Here is a 21,833-nt window from a genome sequence, read left to right as displayed (position 1 = left end):
TGTTTCCTTCCAAGTTATGGTCTGCAAATAAAGCAGTGTTTGCATGCCATATGTTCAAGAGAACAAAAAAGTCTGGTGTTAAACACAGTATAAATAAAGGTTTTAGACATTGGGGAAGCCATAGTTTTATTAAAGTCTGCATGAACCGGAAGTTCCATCTGACTTTACTTCAGTGTTATGACATATTTCGGAATATTGAATAAAGGGCAGGGTTTTATTTTAGTGCACCTCCTTTCCATCTCTTGCTTGTAGCAGACTGACGGTTGGAGGGGAGTGGTTAAAGGCCCACTGAAGTGCCTTGGAATGCACAGCATTATTCAGTGTGTTGATGTAATTTGAACTGAAACAGGAAGACAGGGTGGGACATATCGAACCCCTTTTTTAAAATAGCCAATAGCGTTTCGTGTATATCACACCTCGGCCAGGTAAAACCTTAGTTTTTTTTCTAATTTCTAACCATTTCTCCTCCTAATCTCCTCCATATCACTTTAAAATACTGCATTCTGTGCAGAATTCAAATGGGTCCGATAAGTTTTGTGGTCTGTGCCGACTCGCAGATATGATCCGCTCTGTGATATCGTGTCTCTGGGCCGGAGCAGACTGTGTGAGCTGCGGTTCGTGTGACACTAATGTGAAACCAGACTTCATTTGCATCGATGGAAAGCATATTTACACTGTCTTAATCATTTCCCTATCCCCTATATAATGCACTATGTGCCATTCACTATGTAGAAAATTGGGTTAGTTGTTCACCACAAAACTAGTAATGTGTGCTAACAAAGTAAATAGTGTCAATTTTGATTTCATGCTGACTTCTGACAGAGGGTGCAGACAAAAAGCTCTGATGAACTTAAGAATTGTCAATACTTCAGCCACGAGTTCACTGACAAACATAACTTGTAGGATTTACTTGTTAAAATCCTCATAACAATTTGCACTAACACAAGTAAATTTTACTGCTACTGCTCTGTACAACTTACCTGTTATTATCAGGCAAAATCTACTTACTATTGCACTTAAAATTCATAAAGAAATTAAGTAAATATTACTTAATTATATTTAATGTATTTAATTTTACATATAGAATTAAGTCAAATCTACTAAGTTAAGTAAATTTAACAATTAAATTTTACTCAAATAATATAACAGTGAATTAAGCCATGCTTCTAAAGTGTATGCTTTACTTAGAAACATCTAAGTAAATAAAACAATGGATACCATGTAGACACCATATCTACATAACAGAAGTAATGCAGCACTCACCCAAAACACAGAGACTTCAATACTTGGTACACAATGCACAATGATGGTAACATTCATTAGATCATTTTTGAGTGCGAATGTGTCATTTTGGATAGAAAATTAACTCCAAATTTACACAGTTACTAAACCTAACAACAAAAGAAATGATAAAACATTGTAAATACAGCTGGAAAACAGCAAAATAATCAACCTTGTTAATTATTCATGTCGCTGTGCATGATGGGAAGACCAGCATCAGAAAAGTTGTGTAGGTTTTATTTAATTTAATTTAATTTATTTACACTTTAATTTGTACAAGCTTGATTTGAGTACGAATATAGAATTTACTTTGTTTTTGTTTTTTCAATTCTTGCCTGAACTAACTTTTTCATGTAGAAATTACATTTGTTTTTTTCTGTATTTACTTCACCACAGAATCATTTTTTTATCAGTGTTGCTGAGGTAAAAAAAAAAAATTACACAATTTTTTTATGTACATCATAGCAAATAAAATGCACCTCATGCGAGAGTATGCATTTTTATGCACATATTAAATTTTTTATTTGCATCTTTGTATATCCACCCAGCATTTTTATATGATATTCTAACATTCACATTCAAATAGGTAGATACAAATCCCGCTACAAATGATGACTCAACAAATGTGACCCGTGCTGGCAAAATGAGTTGAAATGCGCGCAGGCTCATTTCGAGTTACAGGCAAAACAAGTAAAAAATGTCAATTTTGGTCGAATTTGAGGTTTTCAAAAATTAGTTAAGCCCTCATTAAACCCTCGTCTAGCAATCCCAATGCTCCAAAAAGCAATTAAACATCTAAAAGTATCTTTATTTGTATGTTTTCTGAGAGGAGTACCTTTCTTTTGACCATGAAAAATGCAATTTTTCTCAACACACTTGACTATGAGATTTTCAAACTCGTGCTGATGTAAACAAAACAGTCTTACTCACGCTGACTGATATCCCGATATAGGCCTACACATATACACAGAATTACAGTATTTTCAAAAATCTGTCTCGGTAAGTATTCACGCAAACATTATCTGTTATGTCTGACGTGAAAGTTTGGTTAACTGTCGGGGAAAACCACCTGATGTGTAACATCATATTAGATCCGTGTGATACAGTAGGTCTTAACATACGGGCTGTCTGTTTCATGTTAATCAAACAATTGTGGAATAATGAAAAAAAAGTTGAATATATTATATATTATATACACACACACACACACACACACACATATATATATATATATATATATATATATATGTTTTTTTGTATTTTTGTTTTTTTTCCTATAAGGGTTTTGACTTGGTTTGTGCCAAATTTTGGTGGTATTACTAGGGATTTTAAGGTGCTAGGTGATTTTGTTTTGGAACCTTCAGAAAACTTTAACTTGATTTTTCTCAAAATTGACTTGCTGACTCTACCAACTTCAAACAGGATTTAGCTCAGTCATTTTTTGTCGATTTCCAACAAATCATACATCATTTTGAAGGTTTTTTAATAGAGAATGTGAAAATAACAATAACTCATTTTTGAAAATTTGCTCATTGCGACTCATTTTGCCAGCACGGGTCACAAATGATGTGAGTTTGGAGCAGATCACTGGCAGATCAGATGAGGGAGTGTATGGGAAACCTGTTTGAAAAGCTGCTGAAAATTCATATTATTATTATTACTGTTTTGAATCAAATAACGCAATCTCAAAGTTACATATTCAAAAGATTTCTCTGTTTAAAGCCAAGTGAAAGTGAAATGTTCAGTGTTGCTGTTGAAAGTCAGTGTTGCTTTTGGGCTTAGTCACGATGCTCAAATCAAACAAACAATGATTTGGTAGCGCCACAGAGTCAGAGTATTTACACTTTTCTGGAAACCAACATATGCTATACTAAAGCAATATCAAGAGGAAAAGTGCACTATTTCCGTATATTATACTGCATTGACAGCATGTGTGATTATGCTTACAATAGTGCAAGGTTATATAAGTAAGGAATAATTGACAATGGGACATTGAATTATTAGAAAAATAATGAAAACCTGAGAAGGTAATATGCTTGGTCAATGCCTTTATTTGCTTGCTCAATATCTTTGTGGGTTTTTAAATCATATTCATTTACTTCATCAACAGTGCACTGTCACTTTAAATGAACAGCACTGCAAAAATAGACAGCCGCTGCACTGCTTCTCTCGAGCCACTCTGCTCTGCTTTGACGTGCTGCTCCTGCTTCCGATGTGAATATTCTAATCTGTTAATGTGAGTGCCAAAAAAAAATTACACTGCTGAGGCTTGTGGTGTGAAACAGGCCTTACGGCCGAAGTTACAAACAACACAACACAACTTGTATAAAGAGACCTCAGAGGACCGGAACTAACTGTTATATGATTACTTATAGTTGTCTCTACATATTAAATTGGTATAGGAAAAAGTACAACTTCTAACACACTCTAGTTTAACACCTTTAAATGAGAAGTATACTGTAGTCTGTTGTTTCTCAACACTGTGTGTTGCGTGTGTGCCTCTGTGTGCTTGCTGTCTCTCCTTGACAAGACATTGGCAGTGTTTACAAAAGAGCCTTGTGCTCATCTGCTGCGAACACTCAGGGCTTTTGCCCCCTGGCCAGAAAACCAACAACTGCAATGGTAATGAAGGTGGCAATACCTCCAGATCCCAGTCAAACAGAATCGAAACCTCAGCAGCACTCAAAAACTAAACCCACACAGCACACATTTCTTACTCTGAAGGACGGTGCTGTCAGGGAAACGTCTTTGCAATAATTCGATATTTCTTTGCCAGTATGTGTATCCTGTCTGGATCACACAAAGACAGGAACAGCAAACAGCAGTGGTCTACAGAGCCATTAATGCTTCGGATGAAGGATCGATGCTGAGTCAAACGAGGAAAATCAGACTACACATCATTTAAAATCAATAGAAGATTGGTTACAGAGAAAAGGTGAACAAGAAAGAATGCACATGGTGAAATTCCATCAAGAAATTACGTTAAACTCTTCTGATGGGAATTTGCTCCTGAAATAGGTTGAAGTTGACTTGAAATTAAAACTGACTCTACTTGTATATCCTTGCATGAAAAACAATCAGTGTCATTCATTAAACATGTTATGTATGTATTTTGCGTAAAATCTGTGTGTGAATATTTTCAAATTCAATGTATAGGACTATCTTCTTTCAGACGAACACAATCAGAGTTATATTAAATAATGTCCTGGCTCTTCCAAGCTTTATAATGGCAGTAAATAGAGGATGAGATTTTGAAGCCCAAAAAAGTGCAACCATTCATCATAATAGATAATCACACGGCTCCGGGGGATTAATAAAGGCGTTCTGAAGCGAAGCGATGCATTTGTCTAAGAAAAATATCCATATTTAAAACTTAAAAAAACAAAATAACTAGCTTTTTCGATTTACATAGCTCATAGTGTGTTTTTTTTTCCTCCATTCTGTCACCTAATGGAGTTTGGGTTCCTTATTGCTGTTGACGACAGTGGACGACGCTAAATAAAGGTGTAAATGGGGTGTAAAACGTTTTGAGCTTGTCCCTTGTCACTGTCGCCTCTGGCTTGCTTTCTTGGGGACATTCATGCCCTGTTTCCACCTGGTATTAAGATACATTTTGATTGATCGGATCACAAGTGGACGACGCTAAATACAGGTTTAAACGGGGTGTAAAACGTTTTGAGCTTGTCCACTTTCGACCACTTCCAGAGGTAGACGAAAATGGATTTGACCGGATTGGTCGAATGTGTTCGAACAGTCACAAAAGACCGCCTACTGACCTAATGTCATAAACATTATGGGAAGTGCGCTAACCAGACAGGATTTAAACTTTGTCAGCTGGAGACCCAAGTTTGGATGGAAGATGGAAAATGTACCAAGTACAATGTTCTCTCACCATTCCTGATTTCTAACACAAACTCTCCGCGTTTGCCGTGGTCTTGCGGCTGTCAGAGCAGAAACGAAAGCTGATGCTGTCCTTGTTTTGTCCATTAGATCGAAAGATCTTAAAAAAAAAAAAAAAAAAAAAAAAAAAAACATACATAGACCCTCCCCTCAAATAAATCTGGACAGAAGTAGCTGAAAGTAGACAAAAGAGACAGATTAAAACACCAGGTGTAAACGGGTATTTGTCTCCCTCGTCCACTTGTGATTCAATTGTCCAAAATGCATCTTAATACCAGGTGTAAACAGGGCCTTAATATTCAACAATATTATTGACTGTACTGATGCTGTTATATGAGAACTGAACAGAGCTGGACGATGACATAACAGTTTTCTGCAGGACTGCTTATAGATTAAATTAACTAATTTAATAAGTGATGATCTTTACAACAGAACTGAATCAACACTGAACTGACTTGCTGACTGAAATGCATTCTTTTTCACTGTAAAGTTGCTTTTGAAACAATCTCTATTGTATAAAGCACTATATAAATAAAGGTGACTTGACTTGACTTGTTTTTGTACTACATTCATTCCTTAATTAGGAACAGAAAAAAACATTGTCACCAAGTGAACCTGGTGGCAAAAACAAGGTAGCCATAACAACAATTCCCACAGAGTAGAGCTAAATACACACTCCAGGACAACAACTTCAAATCACTTCTGAGACCAAGCATTAGACTGATTTTATTTAATTCAGACGTACTATCCGTTCTACGCAATGCCGATCTAACCACAAAAACAACCTGGTAGGCAAAAAGAAAGAAAAAAAGAAAAAAAAAAACAGAAACAAGGTATTGTGCGAGCATGCACAGGTAGACATCTATTCGCTCACTTAGTGCGTTTGACTCAGCAAGTTGCTTGTGGTAGAGGGTAATTTGGGAATATTTGCCTTGGGGCAAAAAAAAAAAAAAAAGAAGAGGAGAAAAGTCTCTCTGTGACTGGGATGGTAGAAAACTCTTGGAGCAGCTCCAGAGGTCTGACCTTGGCTGGCTGTAAGCTTTTAAAAACAGCCTTGTACGGAGAAAGCATGTCCAACAGGAGTGAAAGGCCACGAAGGGACATTGGGGGGGAAGGTCGATGTGGGAAACAAGCAGCAGGGGCGGCAGGGGCACTCAAGCTTCGGTGCTAGTACCACTGGAACTGCTTTGAAGGTGCCAAACGATCTGGGAACCAGTAAATTAGTCCCAAATAGCTGTTAACGGCACAGTTCCATTAAACAGGATTTAGGGGGATTAGCTAATAGCAGCCTTAGATGAGTGTGGGGGGAGTGGAGGGCGGCAAAGAGTGGTTGGTGAGGGAATAAAAAACGAAGCGCTCATGTCCTAGCTCTCACAAAGAGGAAGGTTCATATTGACTTATGACATGGAGAAGGCCATGTGGCTGTTAAATATTTAGTGCAATTATAGCTATTTACCATTTTGGAGCAAGCTGTTTAACTTTCCCTCACATTTTGAGGGCGTACTCATATTTACGTAGCGCTTTTCTTGTTAATCTTTCAGCGTCTTCAGCGGCAGGTTGCTCTCACAGAGCTCCTGTCTGGATCCTTCATTGTGCTCTGCTTCAGCACCCTGCTTTGAGCTCCAAATCCCTCTCACATTTGACAGGACACAGTGTGGCTCACTGAATGGAGTCAGGTTCAAAGCACAGCACATCATTCAGGAGAGTGATGCAACCGCACAGCTGCAGTGAGGAATGCTGGGACAGCACATTCCTGTGGGCCAGGAATGATTATATTCTCTATGCAAACTCACTCAGAAATGGTTTGAGCCTCCATTTTACATCAAGATAAAAGCCATTTTTCCCAGTATAGTGTACATGTACAGTGTCTCTGCACACTTAAGTCGTGATTAAATATGTATGAATTTCATTGAATTAGATAACAAAATATTACTAAATGACAAATGCAAATGAGTCTACATTCCTTTTTTTTTTCTTTTTTTAGAGCTAGCATATCTTATGTCTTTTTTTGCAAAGACTTTTAACAAACTGGAGTCAAGGTGATTTATTTTAATTATTAGTATTAGTATTATTACTATTATTTTAATTATTTAGTGTATCTTTCAATTTAATACAATTCTCATTATAATATGCATTTTCTAATTATAAGTCATTGCAATATTTACATTTACATTATTTACACAGTAAATCCCAAACATTAATATTAAAAACTAATATTACCTCACAATGGGCAGTACATTTGTTTCAGTGTTTATGAATCTTTGTTAATATTAGTTAACAAAAATACAGCTGTTCATTGTTAGTTCATTGTAGCTTAGATACATTAAATAATATTAACAGATACAACATTTGATTGTAAAAATGCATTAGTAAATGTTGAAGTTAACATTAACTAAGATTAATAAATGCTGTAGAAGTATTGTTAACTTAGTTAATGTTAAGTAATGTAGTTAACTAATGTTAACAAATGGAACCTTATTGTAAAGTGTTACCGTTAACACAGAGAGCAACTAATGCTCACTACTTTTTTATGGTGCATTCTGGGAATTTCAAAAGAATGAACACTTCAGTGCACTCAGCAGCCCTAGAAATGGTACACTCCTTGTCCAGTGCACTTGTGGAAAGGGGGGGGTCAGTAAGAATGAATTGTGCCCATTGATTGTGCTGTTAATTTGCATGCGCTGTCTGTGTTGCCTTTTTGTGCCCGATTCACTAAAGAAATTACACAAATCAGGTAACGGCACACACGCGCCCACAAAATTAGTGCAGAATGCAATTTTCACTGCGCAATTCCCAATCTTGCAGTGCTAAGTTACAAAGGATGCAGCAGAGCACACAATCCAGCACACTTGGTCTGTACATCACCACTGAGATCCACCTGAATCAGCTCTTTAAAATGCTGAAAAGATACACACTACACCTTATGCCTGGATATCTGCCCGTTTATAACATTTTCCTCCATCATTTGATGAATAACTGCCATGATCAATACAAATTGTAAACAAACATCTCTTTTCAATGAAATTCATTCACCCCCTGCTTTCTTAATACCGCAACATTAATTGCACCAAGCAAATAGCTCTGTGTTTTTGTGAATAAATCTATAATAAGTCTAATTTACACAAAAGGAGGCATGTTTGTGCTGACAAGAATGAAAATGATGTACTCAAGACTCACAGTGGGTACTCAAGGCACAACTGTGAGGTTTTTGCTCTGCAATGACACAAAGAAGTGCTATTGGTTAAATTTGTGAACGGACAGGAAAGTGGATTTAAATGTACCATTTAAACTGGCCAAAAACTTTAAGGCCACTGTAGTTTCTTAGACAAATAACAAAAAGATTAATATAGCTGCGAGCAGCAATTATCGGGGTTCAAGCGCTTTAAGGCTTTTAAGTACATGCGTAGAAAGGTATTATGTTTCATTTAGCAAGCCTGTAAATGTTTCAAAAATAGATGGAAAAGACCATTTACAGCCAAAACAGACAGTTTACCGTAGGAAATATATGTTTTTATAACAGTTATAGCACCAACTATGAACTCCATAAAAGTTTGCATGCTTCATTAGAGTCATATGCCGCATGTGCTCACAAATTTTTGTGAAGTTCTGAGTTATAGGCTTTTGCAAGCACTTGGCCATGCCCATTTTCTAAATGACCCTGTTATAGCTATCCAAAGGGTTATAGCCATTTTAGTAAAATTGGCTCCACCCACTTCGAATGTTTTGGCACCCCTTAGCGACCATGAATGGAAATTACAAATTTTTTTGAATAACTTTTGATATTCAGTCTCCAGAGAATATTTCTATACTGGTTTGGTTCGATCGGGTGAAAAACCTAGGATAAGTCTGCAAAAGTAGGTTTTGGACAAAATTCAAAATGGCGGACTTTTTTTTTAACAATGGAAATGAAATCGGAGATATACGTTTTGTTCCAATGATATAAGATACTTGAGTCTACGACAAACGGTCTAGGAGTTATGAGCAGTTTTGTGTTTTTGATCAACTGATCACTATTGGCCAATTAGGGTCAGACTCTGTCAACCTCTCCCCAAATTGAGACCTACCTTTTGGCCAAGTTTCAAATCTCTAGGCCTTACAGTTTGGTCTGCACGATCAGTTTTAGATCAGAAAAATAATAATAAAAATCCTTACAAAAACAATAGGGTTTTAGCACTACGTGCTTGAACCCCTAAATAGAGACATTTAATTTATGACCAATTTTTTCTTCCTGAGCGACTGTAGACTGACACACTCACCGTGTAGTCAATCTCCGTCCTTACTTTCAGGCAGTTTTTCATTATCACCTTGCGCTTGCTCACCGGGGATTTAGTCTTGGCACCCCATAAAGCTGCTTTGGGACTACTTTCATTATTAAAAATGCTATATAAATAAAGCAAAAGAAGCAACAAATTTACCCTTCACCTGATGTCACCCTAGAAGTATTTCAGAGACCAATGATTCTCATATTAAAACTCAGAGTAAAAAGCTTCACTCGCAGCTTCGGCTCAACATCCACAGCGACCCAATTTTAGCTTTATATATGTGAGGCTGAAGTTGTTTTTTAGTGGAAAGCTCTGATGTTGAGGCAACTAATTTCAGAGGCTAAGAGGAAGAGGTCTGGGCCCAGATGAAGATAAATGGCATGTGTAGAGCTGATTAGAGAAAGAGAGAGAGAGAGAGAGAATGCAGATATGAAGTTAAGGAGAAAAAAAATAAACGCCAAACCAAAAGGAGGGGGAGAGAGAGTGCCTTGTCTTAGGAGGACTGTAATTAGCCCTCAAAAAAAAAGGCAACACTACATGTTTCTACGACTGCTGCTCTGTGGGAAGTAACAGAAAAATTCCAGGCCCTTCTTCTACAAAAAGGCATTCCTTGCTTCAAAGCTCCAGTTTACAGACATACCATCATGTTTGAACACCATTTATGAGGGAATTAGCTCTTCTAGTAAACTAAACTCAGATGTTCCCGATGGTAAATCAAGCTCATGAATCATTTTACATATCTACACCAATTATCACAGATACTTTGACAGAGCTAAAATATACAAGCCAACAAATGCTTTATTACACTTGAGACTATCTTGAATACTCTACTCTATCAAAAATAACCTTCATTAAATGTTTTTGCATTTCTTATGTGGAAAATATCAAATATCGTGGTCATTTAACTGCCAAACTCTACTGTCACTCAAACTAGAAGTCTTTGAGCCAAGCTCAAGAGAAAACTATTTAAAGAAAATCCCTGTCCTGGATCAAAACCAAAGCCATAAAATGTTGTCATAGCCTGTCACAACTCATCCTGTCATAAGTGTTTACATGACAGTTTCGCAGAAATGGAACAATTAAGGCACGATGAGCGGTGAGTGACGATAAGATCATCCTCATCCAGGCTTTCCAGTTGTAATGACGCTTAGGGGTGAGAGGCAGTTCTTCACCTACTGACTGAACGCAGAGGCACAAGGGAAAATTGATCTGGTTCTCTGGCCCCTGAGGACCTCAGGACCGCCGTAATGACAGTGCTTCACTCTCCCTGAGATGGTCTGTCTCGGCTCTTGCTAACAGCTGGCTAAGGAAACAGATAAGCTACCTGAGGCTGAAAGGGCGACCTTGACACTTAATGACACAATCAAAGTGATGTTCTAAGAGCGGTGACGTACAAAAGTGCTAGTGCATCTTAGTGCAGGCGTTTTGTTCTGCTACTGTAGATGCTCAATGGCTCTTAAAGTCAACATGAAGTCAACACTGACCTTATTTACTTCTTTAATACATTTTCTAGGTCACTTTTCCGCAGTTCTTCAGTGCATTATTTCAAAGAAAAAAACAAAGTGCTCATATTCCAGCAAAATGTAACTCTCAAAAACAACTTTTCCTTTCAACAAACTTGCAGGAAATGTTAGCCAATAGCCAAATAGCTATTTAAGCACTAGTACATCCTTTCTAAAATCTTACAAACAGCAGCAATATTTATGCAGTTTTGTTAATGTTATAAAGGTTATGGCAATGATAACAAATGAAGCTACATTTGAAAAAAGTAGAATTGAGCACATGCACAGAACGTTCTTAAGAACTTCTGCAATAATATAAGTCAGCTGGAAAACTTCCGGTGAAATGTCACTTGTCGGTGTGGCGGTATCCTCAGTGTCCTGAGGTAGCTTTAACAGCGTCAATAGTGTAATACTTAGTTTATGATCAGAATATAGTCACATAAATAGTCAGGCGTAGTGTTAATTTAGTTATTCAAACGTAAGACAACATAAAAAAAGTGTTCCTCCTCAGCAAAATTCAATTCAACCATCAGTTTTTACACTTTCGTGAAAAAACAAAAACAAAAAAAAACATTAACACACTGTAAATTAAGGATTTATTGTGTACTTTCGATAGATTTATTGAACAAAATGAGAGTTTTCAAAAGTGTGCCGAAATCATTGATCTTGCGCTGCACTGACTGACAGTGATTATAAAGGGAGGGAGAGTGTGGTTCTCCCTTTGTGTAATTTGTTTACAAGAAAAGTTTTTGTTTTTCATGATATTTTGTGAGTACTTCACCTTGACAAAATGTATTTTTAAACGTAGTGATTTTAGTATTTAATATTTATTCAAAAGCGAAACGTGTGGAAAAAAATATTACAGGAAATGACTAATATGAGCCAATAAATGCTCCTCTGCCGCCATCTACAGGTTATAGTGGTAATTAATGTCTTTTTTATTTTTAAAGCTGGAGTCAATAAATTGTACCTCTCTGTCACCATCTCTGTTTGAAACCTGCAACTGCAGTTATTTGTGGAATTATCATCTTTACACGGATTGTGCATAGGCAAGGCTCCTCAGCGCTAATTTTTGCTGTCAGTCACCACAACGGTGTGGATACTGTACTTCGGAATCACAGATTTTATGTCTTGGAAGTATGACCAAAATAAGAATTTTCACCGGAAAATGTCATCTAAACAAGTAAGTAACATGTTTGCCACTTTTGTTCTGATCAACTGAGAAAAAAAGCATTACAATAAATTGCGCTACCAGTGGTGATTAAATCTAACAATCGCTTAGCTCAGATCACGTCAAACCATGCATATTATTATTATTGTTATACTTTGTTCTCAAACTGTTAATGTTAAAAACATCAGCATTGTGTGACTACGTGTATTTAGTGTGTATTAGCGTTACCTGTAGATTTCAATTTCTGTAGCCACTCCGCAGTCCGAAGTCTTTTGCTTTTGACTACTGGTGAATTTCCAGTTGTCACTGATGATTGTCATTTGGATCTTTCTGGATTACAATCCGCCATCAAAATGATAAATTTAATTATTGCAGCTGCTGTGAGAAAAGACTATAAATGATCCACTACCTGCAGCATCCTCACATGCCATATAGCCTACTAGCTGGGACTTCATGTAAACAGACATGATGTAATGATGCAAAGACGAACGGCTGCTTGCTTGAATTTACTGCGGAAACCTACCTTGTACCGATTTTATTAGAAAACATTATTACAAGCTTACCGTTGTGAATCGGGCTAAGGTAAGAAGATAGTTTTGAGCACTGGCTGGTTATGTACTCAACCAGCCAACTCAAAAAATGATTTTGGATCATTTTTAACCAAAGAAAGTTAAGGACTGCAGCTTTAAATGAAAGTGTTTTCTATCAAATGTTGTATTTCCTACATCTTGAAACGTTCGGTTTTACAAATGGGGACAGTCTCAGAAGGGTGAACAAATACTGTTTTTGGTCATCACATTAAAAATAACATTTGAAGTGCTGGAAAAAATGTTGTGTGTGCGTGTCCAATTACAGACACCACGTTTCTTATTCAAACGTTCTCATTAGCTTCGTCTTCATTGCAATCAATAAAACTGGCTTATTGGCAAATTAGGTAAGTGTGATAACTGCATTAAAATATAAATACAACATTAAAAAGTGAACCATTTATGTTTTGTGTCGATGTATAGCGAATACAGAACGACAGCTAAGAGTTCACTGGAAATGCCCAAGCTGGCTTATCGAAAACCTGGAAGTAACCGTGCATATGGTCAATTGCCAACTGGATATGCTGAGATGCCCTTTGAAGGTAAATATGACCTTTAACCCCCACATCCGGGTCACCATTTTTGGTTCCCAGCAGGCAGAAGCTTAAATAAATATGTCCTGATTGCCTGGACAAAATGTTCACCCTTTCCTTAATTAACTGCAAATTCACATTCAGTTCAGGCTCCATTTGGGGTACGTATTACCACATTTTCACAATCCAAGTACCAGTGGACAAAACCAATTCCCACCTTGTTGAATAAACAGTTTTACTTGTAATATGCAGTGTTAATTCTTATAGTTTTTAGTTTTAGTCTTTATTTCTTTCACTTTTTTGGTAGAAATATCCTTTAAATCTAGCCAGTGTTTCATTGTTAAATAACGAAATGACAAAGTGCATAAATAATTAAATAATCTTATTATTATAACCTTTTTTTATATCTAAATTTAAACATGTCTCAATGTAAAAACATGTTAACAAACATTTCAGTAATTCGTTGATGAGATAAACACTGGTAATATGAACATATTATGAAAGCAAAATGGGTTACAAATACCATTTCATGTTGACTTTAAAAGTAGCCCAGGAATTTTTCAAACACTTTTTCCAGTTTTTGATATAACTCACCTTTACCATCCTAACTTTAATCCTAAAAGGAATATTTTACTGAAACATCTAAAGGGGAAAAAGTTACATAACCCTGATCGTAAGCATTCCTTCAAACCAATTCCAGCTGAACCCTGGGGGGGGGCAGGAGTTGTGTAAATATTGGACGTAAAGAGAGCACCTCAGCATCCTTTAGCTGGAGCAATGCCCTGCATCAGATGATGAGTGTATGTGTGTGTGTGCGGGCACTGATTGGGCCTTTACCTTGTACGGCTCACCAAACAGATTAAATCCGGTTGAGAACAAGTCTTCATCCTGCTGCACTTCCTGTGTCCTTCGCTCCCACTCCTTCTTCTTCAGCGCCGAGCGGTCCTGCTCGTAATGACTGCGGGAAACGAGAGAGAAAGAACGATAGAGAGTAAGAGCATGATTCGAGTTGGCATGCGAGAAATCGACGGCAAAAAACCCTGCCTGTAAGAGATTCAAGGGAAGCCCTTATCTGTCTAATAGGCCCGAGCTGACACTAAGCAGATGAGGAGAGCGTGGCGGAGGAGATAAAGTAACTGGATTGGTGCACAGATGCTTTGCAGGAACAGACAGGAGACTGCCAGGAAGAGGCAGCTCTGTTTGAAATGCTGTAAGAAGGGCTGGAGCCTCAGGGAGCGTTTATTTAGATTTGAAGGACCTCATATGGCAATCAGTGTGGGGGACTGTTACAGGAAATTCAAGCTTGTTTTAAACAAAGGCAGATGTCATACTGTGGTAGTTGACAATCCCAAATTCAGCGTGTGGAGTAAATGATTTCACAAATGAAAAACCAAGCATCTCCCTCGGAGGGACTCCGTCAGCCTCGTATTTTTCTTTACATTCATTAAAATGAAGACTTCATTCAAGCGGTTCCTAGCACACCTCTCCCAGGCCTTGTTTGAGTTATTTAATGTCCACAAATGACTTATTGTTTAAGAAATTTCATGTATTAGCAATGGAAACAAACACAAGGGTGCTAAGCTGAGAGTAAGAGATGGTAGCAGTGACTGGTTGGCCCTGAGGCTGGTGTTAAAGGCTGACAGTGTCTGATTAGGGCCCGTAGACTCAGTCCTTCCATTATCATAATGCAGAATGGCCCCAGGTTAACGCAGACCTCCCTCAGGAACAGAGACACACCACAGCTGCTAGCTGTAGCATTAGCATCAGTCCCTGCGGAGGAACAACGGCGTGACAGAAATAGGGAATTTTCACTCAGGGGCTTCTTTATTATTATATATGTTAGATCTTACTTGTTCTCTCACTCACTCACTCACTGAAGGCTTTATGACATGCTTCATAAGATATGTTATTCCTTTAAAAATAAATTACCATGCTAACAATACGTTTTGCAATCAAAATTAGGTTGAAGGATCTGAAACGTTGGAAGATAACTGTGACTTTGATTCTTGCTGTATTTTTGTTTTAAGTGATCAAACATGCAAATTCCATTGTGTCATCTATGCACTCATTAAACTTTGATGAGTGAGGCACTGACAAAAGACAGTAATTGCTACACTGTGATGGCACTGTGGCCATGTGCGTTTTAAACCATTTTTATAGGTTTAACATTGCATTATCAGCTCAGAAAATACAATAATTTGACTAGAAACACCAGAGACTGGAAACGTAAGGCATCATTCCAGTACGAGTCGGGCAAGACTTCTGCATTCAGAAAAAGGTGGATAGCCTATATGTAAGTGTTAATCCATGGCTAGCTGTGCATTAAACGATTTTAATGCATGACACGGAGTTGCACCGCATGCGTGTCGCAACTGCCTGATTTATACTCGCAAGTCCGTAAGTACGCTTGTGTGCGCACGGCAAAAATGACGTCATCATGCGGCTTCGGCGGAAGTGCGCATTGAGTGAGCGCAAACCCATTTTGCGTGGCGGTGTGCACGGCATTTTTTTCTAACTTCGTGTGCAGCTCCGCATGACTTCAAACCGATTCTGGCCGAGCAGGTACGTCTGTACCAGCATCTCACAGGCACCCAGTTTGCGCTCGTCCAAATGAATTGCATTAATTTCCAAAATGAGCCTACAATTGCAGAAAAAAGGCTTTTTTTAATGAAAATAAAGGTCCATGTTTAATAAAAAATGTTGATGAAATTAAATACAAATGTTTAATGCAATTAGAAAATATTTAAGAAGTTGTTGTTTAATTTAGTTTTATACATATGTTCTCACAACCATATATTTTGTTCTCTCATATCCATATATTTTGTTCGATTTTGACCGAGGGAGCGAGTCTACTTCATATGTACACTACAGGCAGCTCCATATACCACAATGCAACACGATTGTGACTTCACTGCATATCGCGTTTAATTTACCCCACCACACACAACTTTTTAAATATCTAAAACAACCCAAACACACCTAAATACATATAGAATGCTGCATTAAACAGTTTCGTGAGAAAAAAAAATTAAATAATAAAACAACTCCATAGCAGATTCCAAGTGATCAAGGGCTTAGGACGTTCCAATTCAGCACATTGCACAAGTTCCGCCAGTAGTGGGCACTCGTGCAACGTAAGCAATGACGTACATCCGAGTCAACATAACTGAGGGAAGTTAGCGAGGGAAGGGCATATAAAACGAACTGGAACGCAACCTATTATGTCACTTGTGAACCTTACTTCTCACCGCTGCTTCCTGATGGTTTAGAGAATAATTACTCCGTCGCCCCCTGTCGTAAAGAATAGTACAACGTCAAGTATAAACGCCTCGTCCGTTTAGGGAGGAGCGCGCTTACATTTGAAATAACAAACTTGTCGCAAAAGACGCGACATGTGAACGGCCCCTTACAGCATTTATTTGAATTAATTATCGAGAGAGAGAGAGAGAGAGAGAAATATCTCGTTGCTGAGAAATATAATGTAGCGATTCAGTAGCGAAACTATTTTATTACTAAAAGTCGCGAAGCAGCGTTTATAAGTTTCTGTGCTGTTCTGTGTGTGTGCCTAGTGCGATCTTCGCTCTCTGTGTGCGAGTGACATATGTGTGTACGCGCCATAGACTGTAAAAAAAAATGTGTGTACGCGCTTCAATGAAAAGAGCGCATTAATATAGAACGATGATTAAACTGATTAAACTGACTTGGAACTTAGAATTGCAGTAATAATGTTTTTATCTTATTTTTTTTTTTATCAAATAAAATATCAAACAAAACAAGAAACAATTTGGCTAAACATTCTGTAATATATCGATGAAATGCATCCTTTGGGATTTGATAATCGCACTAAGCCATATTGTGATTTAAGTTTTATTTCTAACCCCAACCCTAACCAGCCACAATACCCTAGACTTTTTTTTCCAAGTTCTACTAATATTTTGTTTTAAAAAAGTTTTTTTTTTTAAAAAACATTGTCGTTACTATAGTAATGCATTAACTCAGTATTAGCCACCAATGTAATTGGGCGGAAAAAAATAGGCAAAATTACATTTAAAAAAAAAAAAATAAAACAAATTATCCATATCAATTAAGTATGCGTAATAACGATAATTGTAGCAATTATGGTATTTTGGTCATGGATAACATTTCAAATGGACGCCTCAGGCAACATGCTACAAAATATTTGCTATTCCAACTGATGACTTTCTATTTTACAATTTAAAAATGACTATTATTTTGACTTGTTGCTGATAGAATCATCACTTTCATCTACTGTCAACATTGCTAAAACCCAAGATACCTCAAACACATATTTCATCAGCCCCTGCTAATAGGACACTTTCCCAGAGCAACAGAGAGTCGTCCAGCTTTTGGAGGTGATGGATAGCCGAGCGAGCTGGAGAGCTGGAATCAGTCCGTCTTCAGTCGGCCTGTGCCGTCCTCCGAAGCGCACCTCGGAGTCCTGCGGCTTCAGCCACAGCATTTAATCCATCACCAAATTATTCCAGAAGGCGGGAGATGAAACGGTGCGAGAAAAACGAGGCCTGGTCTAGGGGTGACAGGTGCTTCTTCTGAGGGGTCGAGGAAGAAATAAGTGACAAAGAAAAGTGGGAATAAATACAGCGACGAGAGATTGACGGTGCTTCCCCGGCCTTAATGACAGCAAGATGTCAGTTATCTTTATGTCAGCGCGTTGGGCACACCTGACATAGCCACCTGACAGGACGATAAATCAAATTTACAGCTGTCAGTGGCAGAGCCTTGCAGGCACTTGGGTCTCTTGACACTGCATTACCCTCCAAATGCAGAGCGCTGCGATGGGCAGTGAGAGGTTGGTATAGACCATTAAGAAACTAAAAGAAGAACGCTGAGGTGCAAATAACCCCTAGTTATGGCTGCTGCAGTGCAAGACAAGTTAACAGTGTGAAGACAATGGGTTGTACAGGCATATGTGTCAGTGTGTTTTCTTGCTATGAAACCTGCACATATTATGTAACGGTATTCAGACATTCTTATAAAATTACAAAATGTATTATTGAGGCTGTCAAAGTTAACATCTGTACTTAAGTACTGTACTTTAACATATACATTCTCCAAATAATATTACTGATAAAATTACTATTTTTTAATAAGATAATACCAAAAAAAGGAGGAACAGTACTTGCCCACTTTTTCCATTAATTTCTCCTATAGGGATTTCAAAAAAGTCTTCTTTAAAGCACTATAAGCAATGAACCATACAAATCAGCTATGAGGTGTATTGTAGCATTACAAACTGATTTGAAGCAAAAAAAGTATTTGAAAATCAGACAAAAATACAAAGGTGCAAGGACTGTAACAGCTTTAGTGATAGAAAGAACTACAATCCCATGAAGCATCGCAATCAAATTAAAAACGATGGAGAAATATAAAACTTCTGATTTAAAAATGTTAAATATATACAGTATAAAATCAATATATTTTAAGATTATTGCAAAATATACATATATATTCAAATATTTACTTTTTTTTAGAGTGTAGGGAGACTGAATTGATTACGTCATTTGCGGTGCTTCAAGGGAGTGGGCGGAGCTAAAGAGCTCTTTTGGTGCGTTTTGCTTGTTTTAATTCTCTGATTGGTGGAATTTTCTGTACAGCATCAAGGGTAATGTAGTTTTCACCACAAATTACACTGTTAAACACAATTATTTTGAAACTAAGTCTTCAACAGAAGCAAATACCATTAATTGCACTCAACTGTTGCACTCTATAAAAATACTACTATTCAAAATTTGTTTTGTTTTGTTTTTCCATTTAGAAAGGATGCATTAATATTGTATTGTATTGTATTGTCTTTTATTGTCCCAGTGGGGAAATTTTGTTTCAGTATTTTTTAATATACACACATAAACAAACAATGTACACAAACATAAAAATCACATCCATCACCATTAAAATCCACCCAACTTATAAATTGATCAAAAGTGGCAGTAAAATATTATTATCAATGTGTTAAACAATTAAAATAATAAAAATGTACAATTTTCAACATTTATAATAATCAAAAAGCACCAAATCAGCACATTAGAATCATGTGAAGACTGGATATTTTAATATATAATAAAATAGTAAAATAGTTGTTTTAAAGTTTACAAATTTTTCACAACATTACTGTATTTTTGATCATATATAATTTATTTTTTTTTTAATACATTTATTCATATATATTTAAATGAACTGTGCTAAAAACATGAATGATTGTTAATAAACAAACATTTTTAGTACTTATAAAATAAATGTCAACTGAAATAATAGTTGCCAAACATTTCTTATTTTAAACTGATATACTAAAATAACAAAACTGAAATAAAAATGTATAAAAACTATCGAAATACTATATAGAAATGTTTAAAATAAAAAAATAAATAAAAAATGCTAAAAACAACAAAATGACTAAAACTTTAAAATTTAAATGAAAACGGAAAATAAAACGAATATATATATATATATATATATATATATATATATATATATATATATATACAGTCAAACCAAAATGTATTCAGACACCTTGAACATTTCATTCATTAATACAGTTTATTCACTATAGTTTTAAAAAAAAAAAAAAAATGGTAATAAAATATGACAAGATTTCAGAGTTAAACTGTGTCAGAAAAAAATTATCTTAATTATGTCAGATAACACTTAAGCAAAACATGGTCAGGTTAAAGTGTCTGAATAATTTTTGGTTCCAAATTTTTATCAGTTTTACTGGTAGTCCACTGTATGAAGAATTTTTGGGTATAATATGTCACAGTTTACTTTATTTGGCCATCCTCACTTACATAAATGAACTATAGTGTCCTGCACCCACTAGTAAAAATATATGAAAAATATCAAAAATGTCTGAATAATTTTTGGTTTGACTGTATATATGAGAAACTCTAATAGTATCTCTATGATACTGGGGGTAGCAAGTGCAAAGCAAACCCTGGCAACGTCTCAAAACACCCGAGCATCATGACATTGAGTCTTGCACAGGCTGTAAGACACTATTTGATCTCCTCTTTCGTAATGTGTGTTTTGCTTGATTTTTGTACAGTCAATAATTTTCTCTTCTCATGTTTCTGAGAAGGCGCTGCCCACCTTCCTTCCTTCCTCTCAGAAAGCACCAGTAATATATTCAGACTTCACATGAACAGGTTATCAAAATTTCTTTAGGCCATATATTCAGTCTTATCCATGTGTTGACAACACGCTGTATGTTAAACAGCAGTGCCCGGGCAGTTTATTACTGTGATGTTGTTGGTGGCATGATTATGTTCTGGAACATGTGGCATTGGCAGTTTTCCCCTTCCATTCTTCCCCTACACCACCTCTCCTCTGCCTCTTCCTAACATCGCTGCATAAGGGGGGGAAATGAACAGCGATATCCATGGAAAAGCGAATGAATTTAATCTTAGCTGAGCTTTGCTGCATTTGAAAGATAACCAAATAGAGCGCCTGCATCGCTCTCCCTCCTCTCACCCCTCTTCCCTTTCCCCTCCGCCTGCAGCCCCCGGTGAAAGCCTCCCATAGAGAAATAATGTAATAAACAGCCAACGAGTGCCACTGTTATTAGAACGAAGCAGCCGCCACAACAGTGGGCCTGATTTCTGATTTAAGCGGCAATTATTAATTTGAAGCACAGGCTAATTAAAACTACAGCTAAGCGTTTAGCCTCTTGTTACAATTATTTTGGAGGATTGTAATTATATGGAGCTGCTTATCTCACACATTAAGGCAGTGACAGAAGAGGTGGAGATCTCCTCTCATTTATTCCTGATTTATCAGCGTTTGGACGAGGTAGATGCGAGAAAGATAGCAGCCGTTCATCAGGAGGGAGCTGGGGTTTGTCTGGAGGGACAGTCTAGCCTGAGGGAAAACCGAGCTCTGTCGGGAATACTCCTTTTTTCACTTTTTCTCCTTTCTGTTTCCTCCTCTGCCTTTTTTGTGACAGTTAACTATCACATGGATCTCGGGAATATGCTTTCCTTGACAATTGTTTGACAAACAAATAGATTTCCTTACAGTTAAATTCGTGATCAATGGACAAAAAAAAAAAAAAAAACTAATGATATATATATATATATTTTTTAATTAAACAGAGCATATACAGTAAATGAATCAAAATCACAATATTGACAGACATTGTTTTTATTTTTTTACTACCATTAATTTTTTTTTCATGTTTTAGAGTCTCTTATGCTCACCAAAGCTGCATTTATTTAATCAAATACAGCAAAAAAATAACTTTTTTCTATTTTACTATATGTTAAAATAGAAATTTATTCCTGTGATCAAAGCTGAATTTTCATCATCATTACTCCAGTCTTCAGTGTCACATGATCCTTCAGAAATCATTCTAATATGTTGATTTGATGCTCAAGAAACATTTCTTATTATTATCAATGTTGAAAACTTTTCTTAATAAACCGTGATACATTTTTTTTTTCTCCAAGATTCTTTGATGAACAGAAAGCTGTTGATCAGAAGATGCAGAAACAGCATTTGAAATAGAAACCTTTTTTTTTTTTTTTTACATTATAAACATCCACACTACTCCTGCTAAACTGCAGTGG

General features: G+C 36.7%; 1 protein-coding gene across 1 annotated transcript in view; it reads right to left on the bottom strand.

Annotated features, from left to right (window-relative positions):
• Positions 1 to 21,833, bottom strand: part of aff2 (AF4/FMR2 family, member 2) — a 244,320-nt gene that overhangs the window by 163,262 nt on the left and 59,225 nt on the right. Inside the window, 1 exon segment of the mRNA XM_051859758.1 lies at positions 14,074 to 14,194. Coding sequence (XP_051715718.1) covers positions 14,074 to 14,194 — 121 coding nt within the window.

This window comes from Ctenopharyngodon idella, chromosome 14 (assembly GCF_019924925.1).
Source record: "Ctenopharyngodon idella isolate HZGC_01 chromosome 14, HZGC01, whole genome shotgun sequence".
Classification (NCBI taxonomy): Eukaryota; Metazoa; Chordata; class Actinopteri; order Cypriniformes; family Xenocyprididae; genus Ctenopharyngodon; species Ctenopharyngodon idella.
Note: the sequence above shows the minus strand (reverse complement) of the source record. Positions and strands in the feature narration are given on the sequence as shown.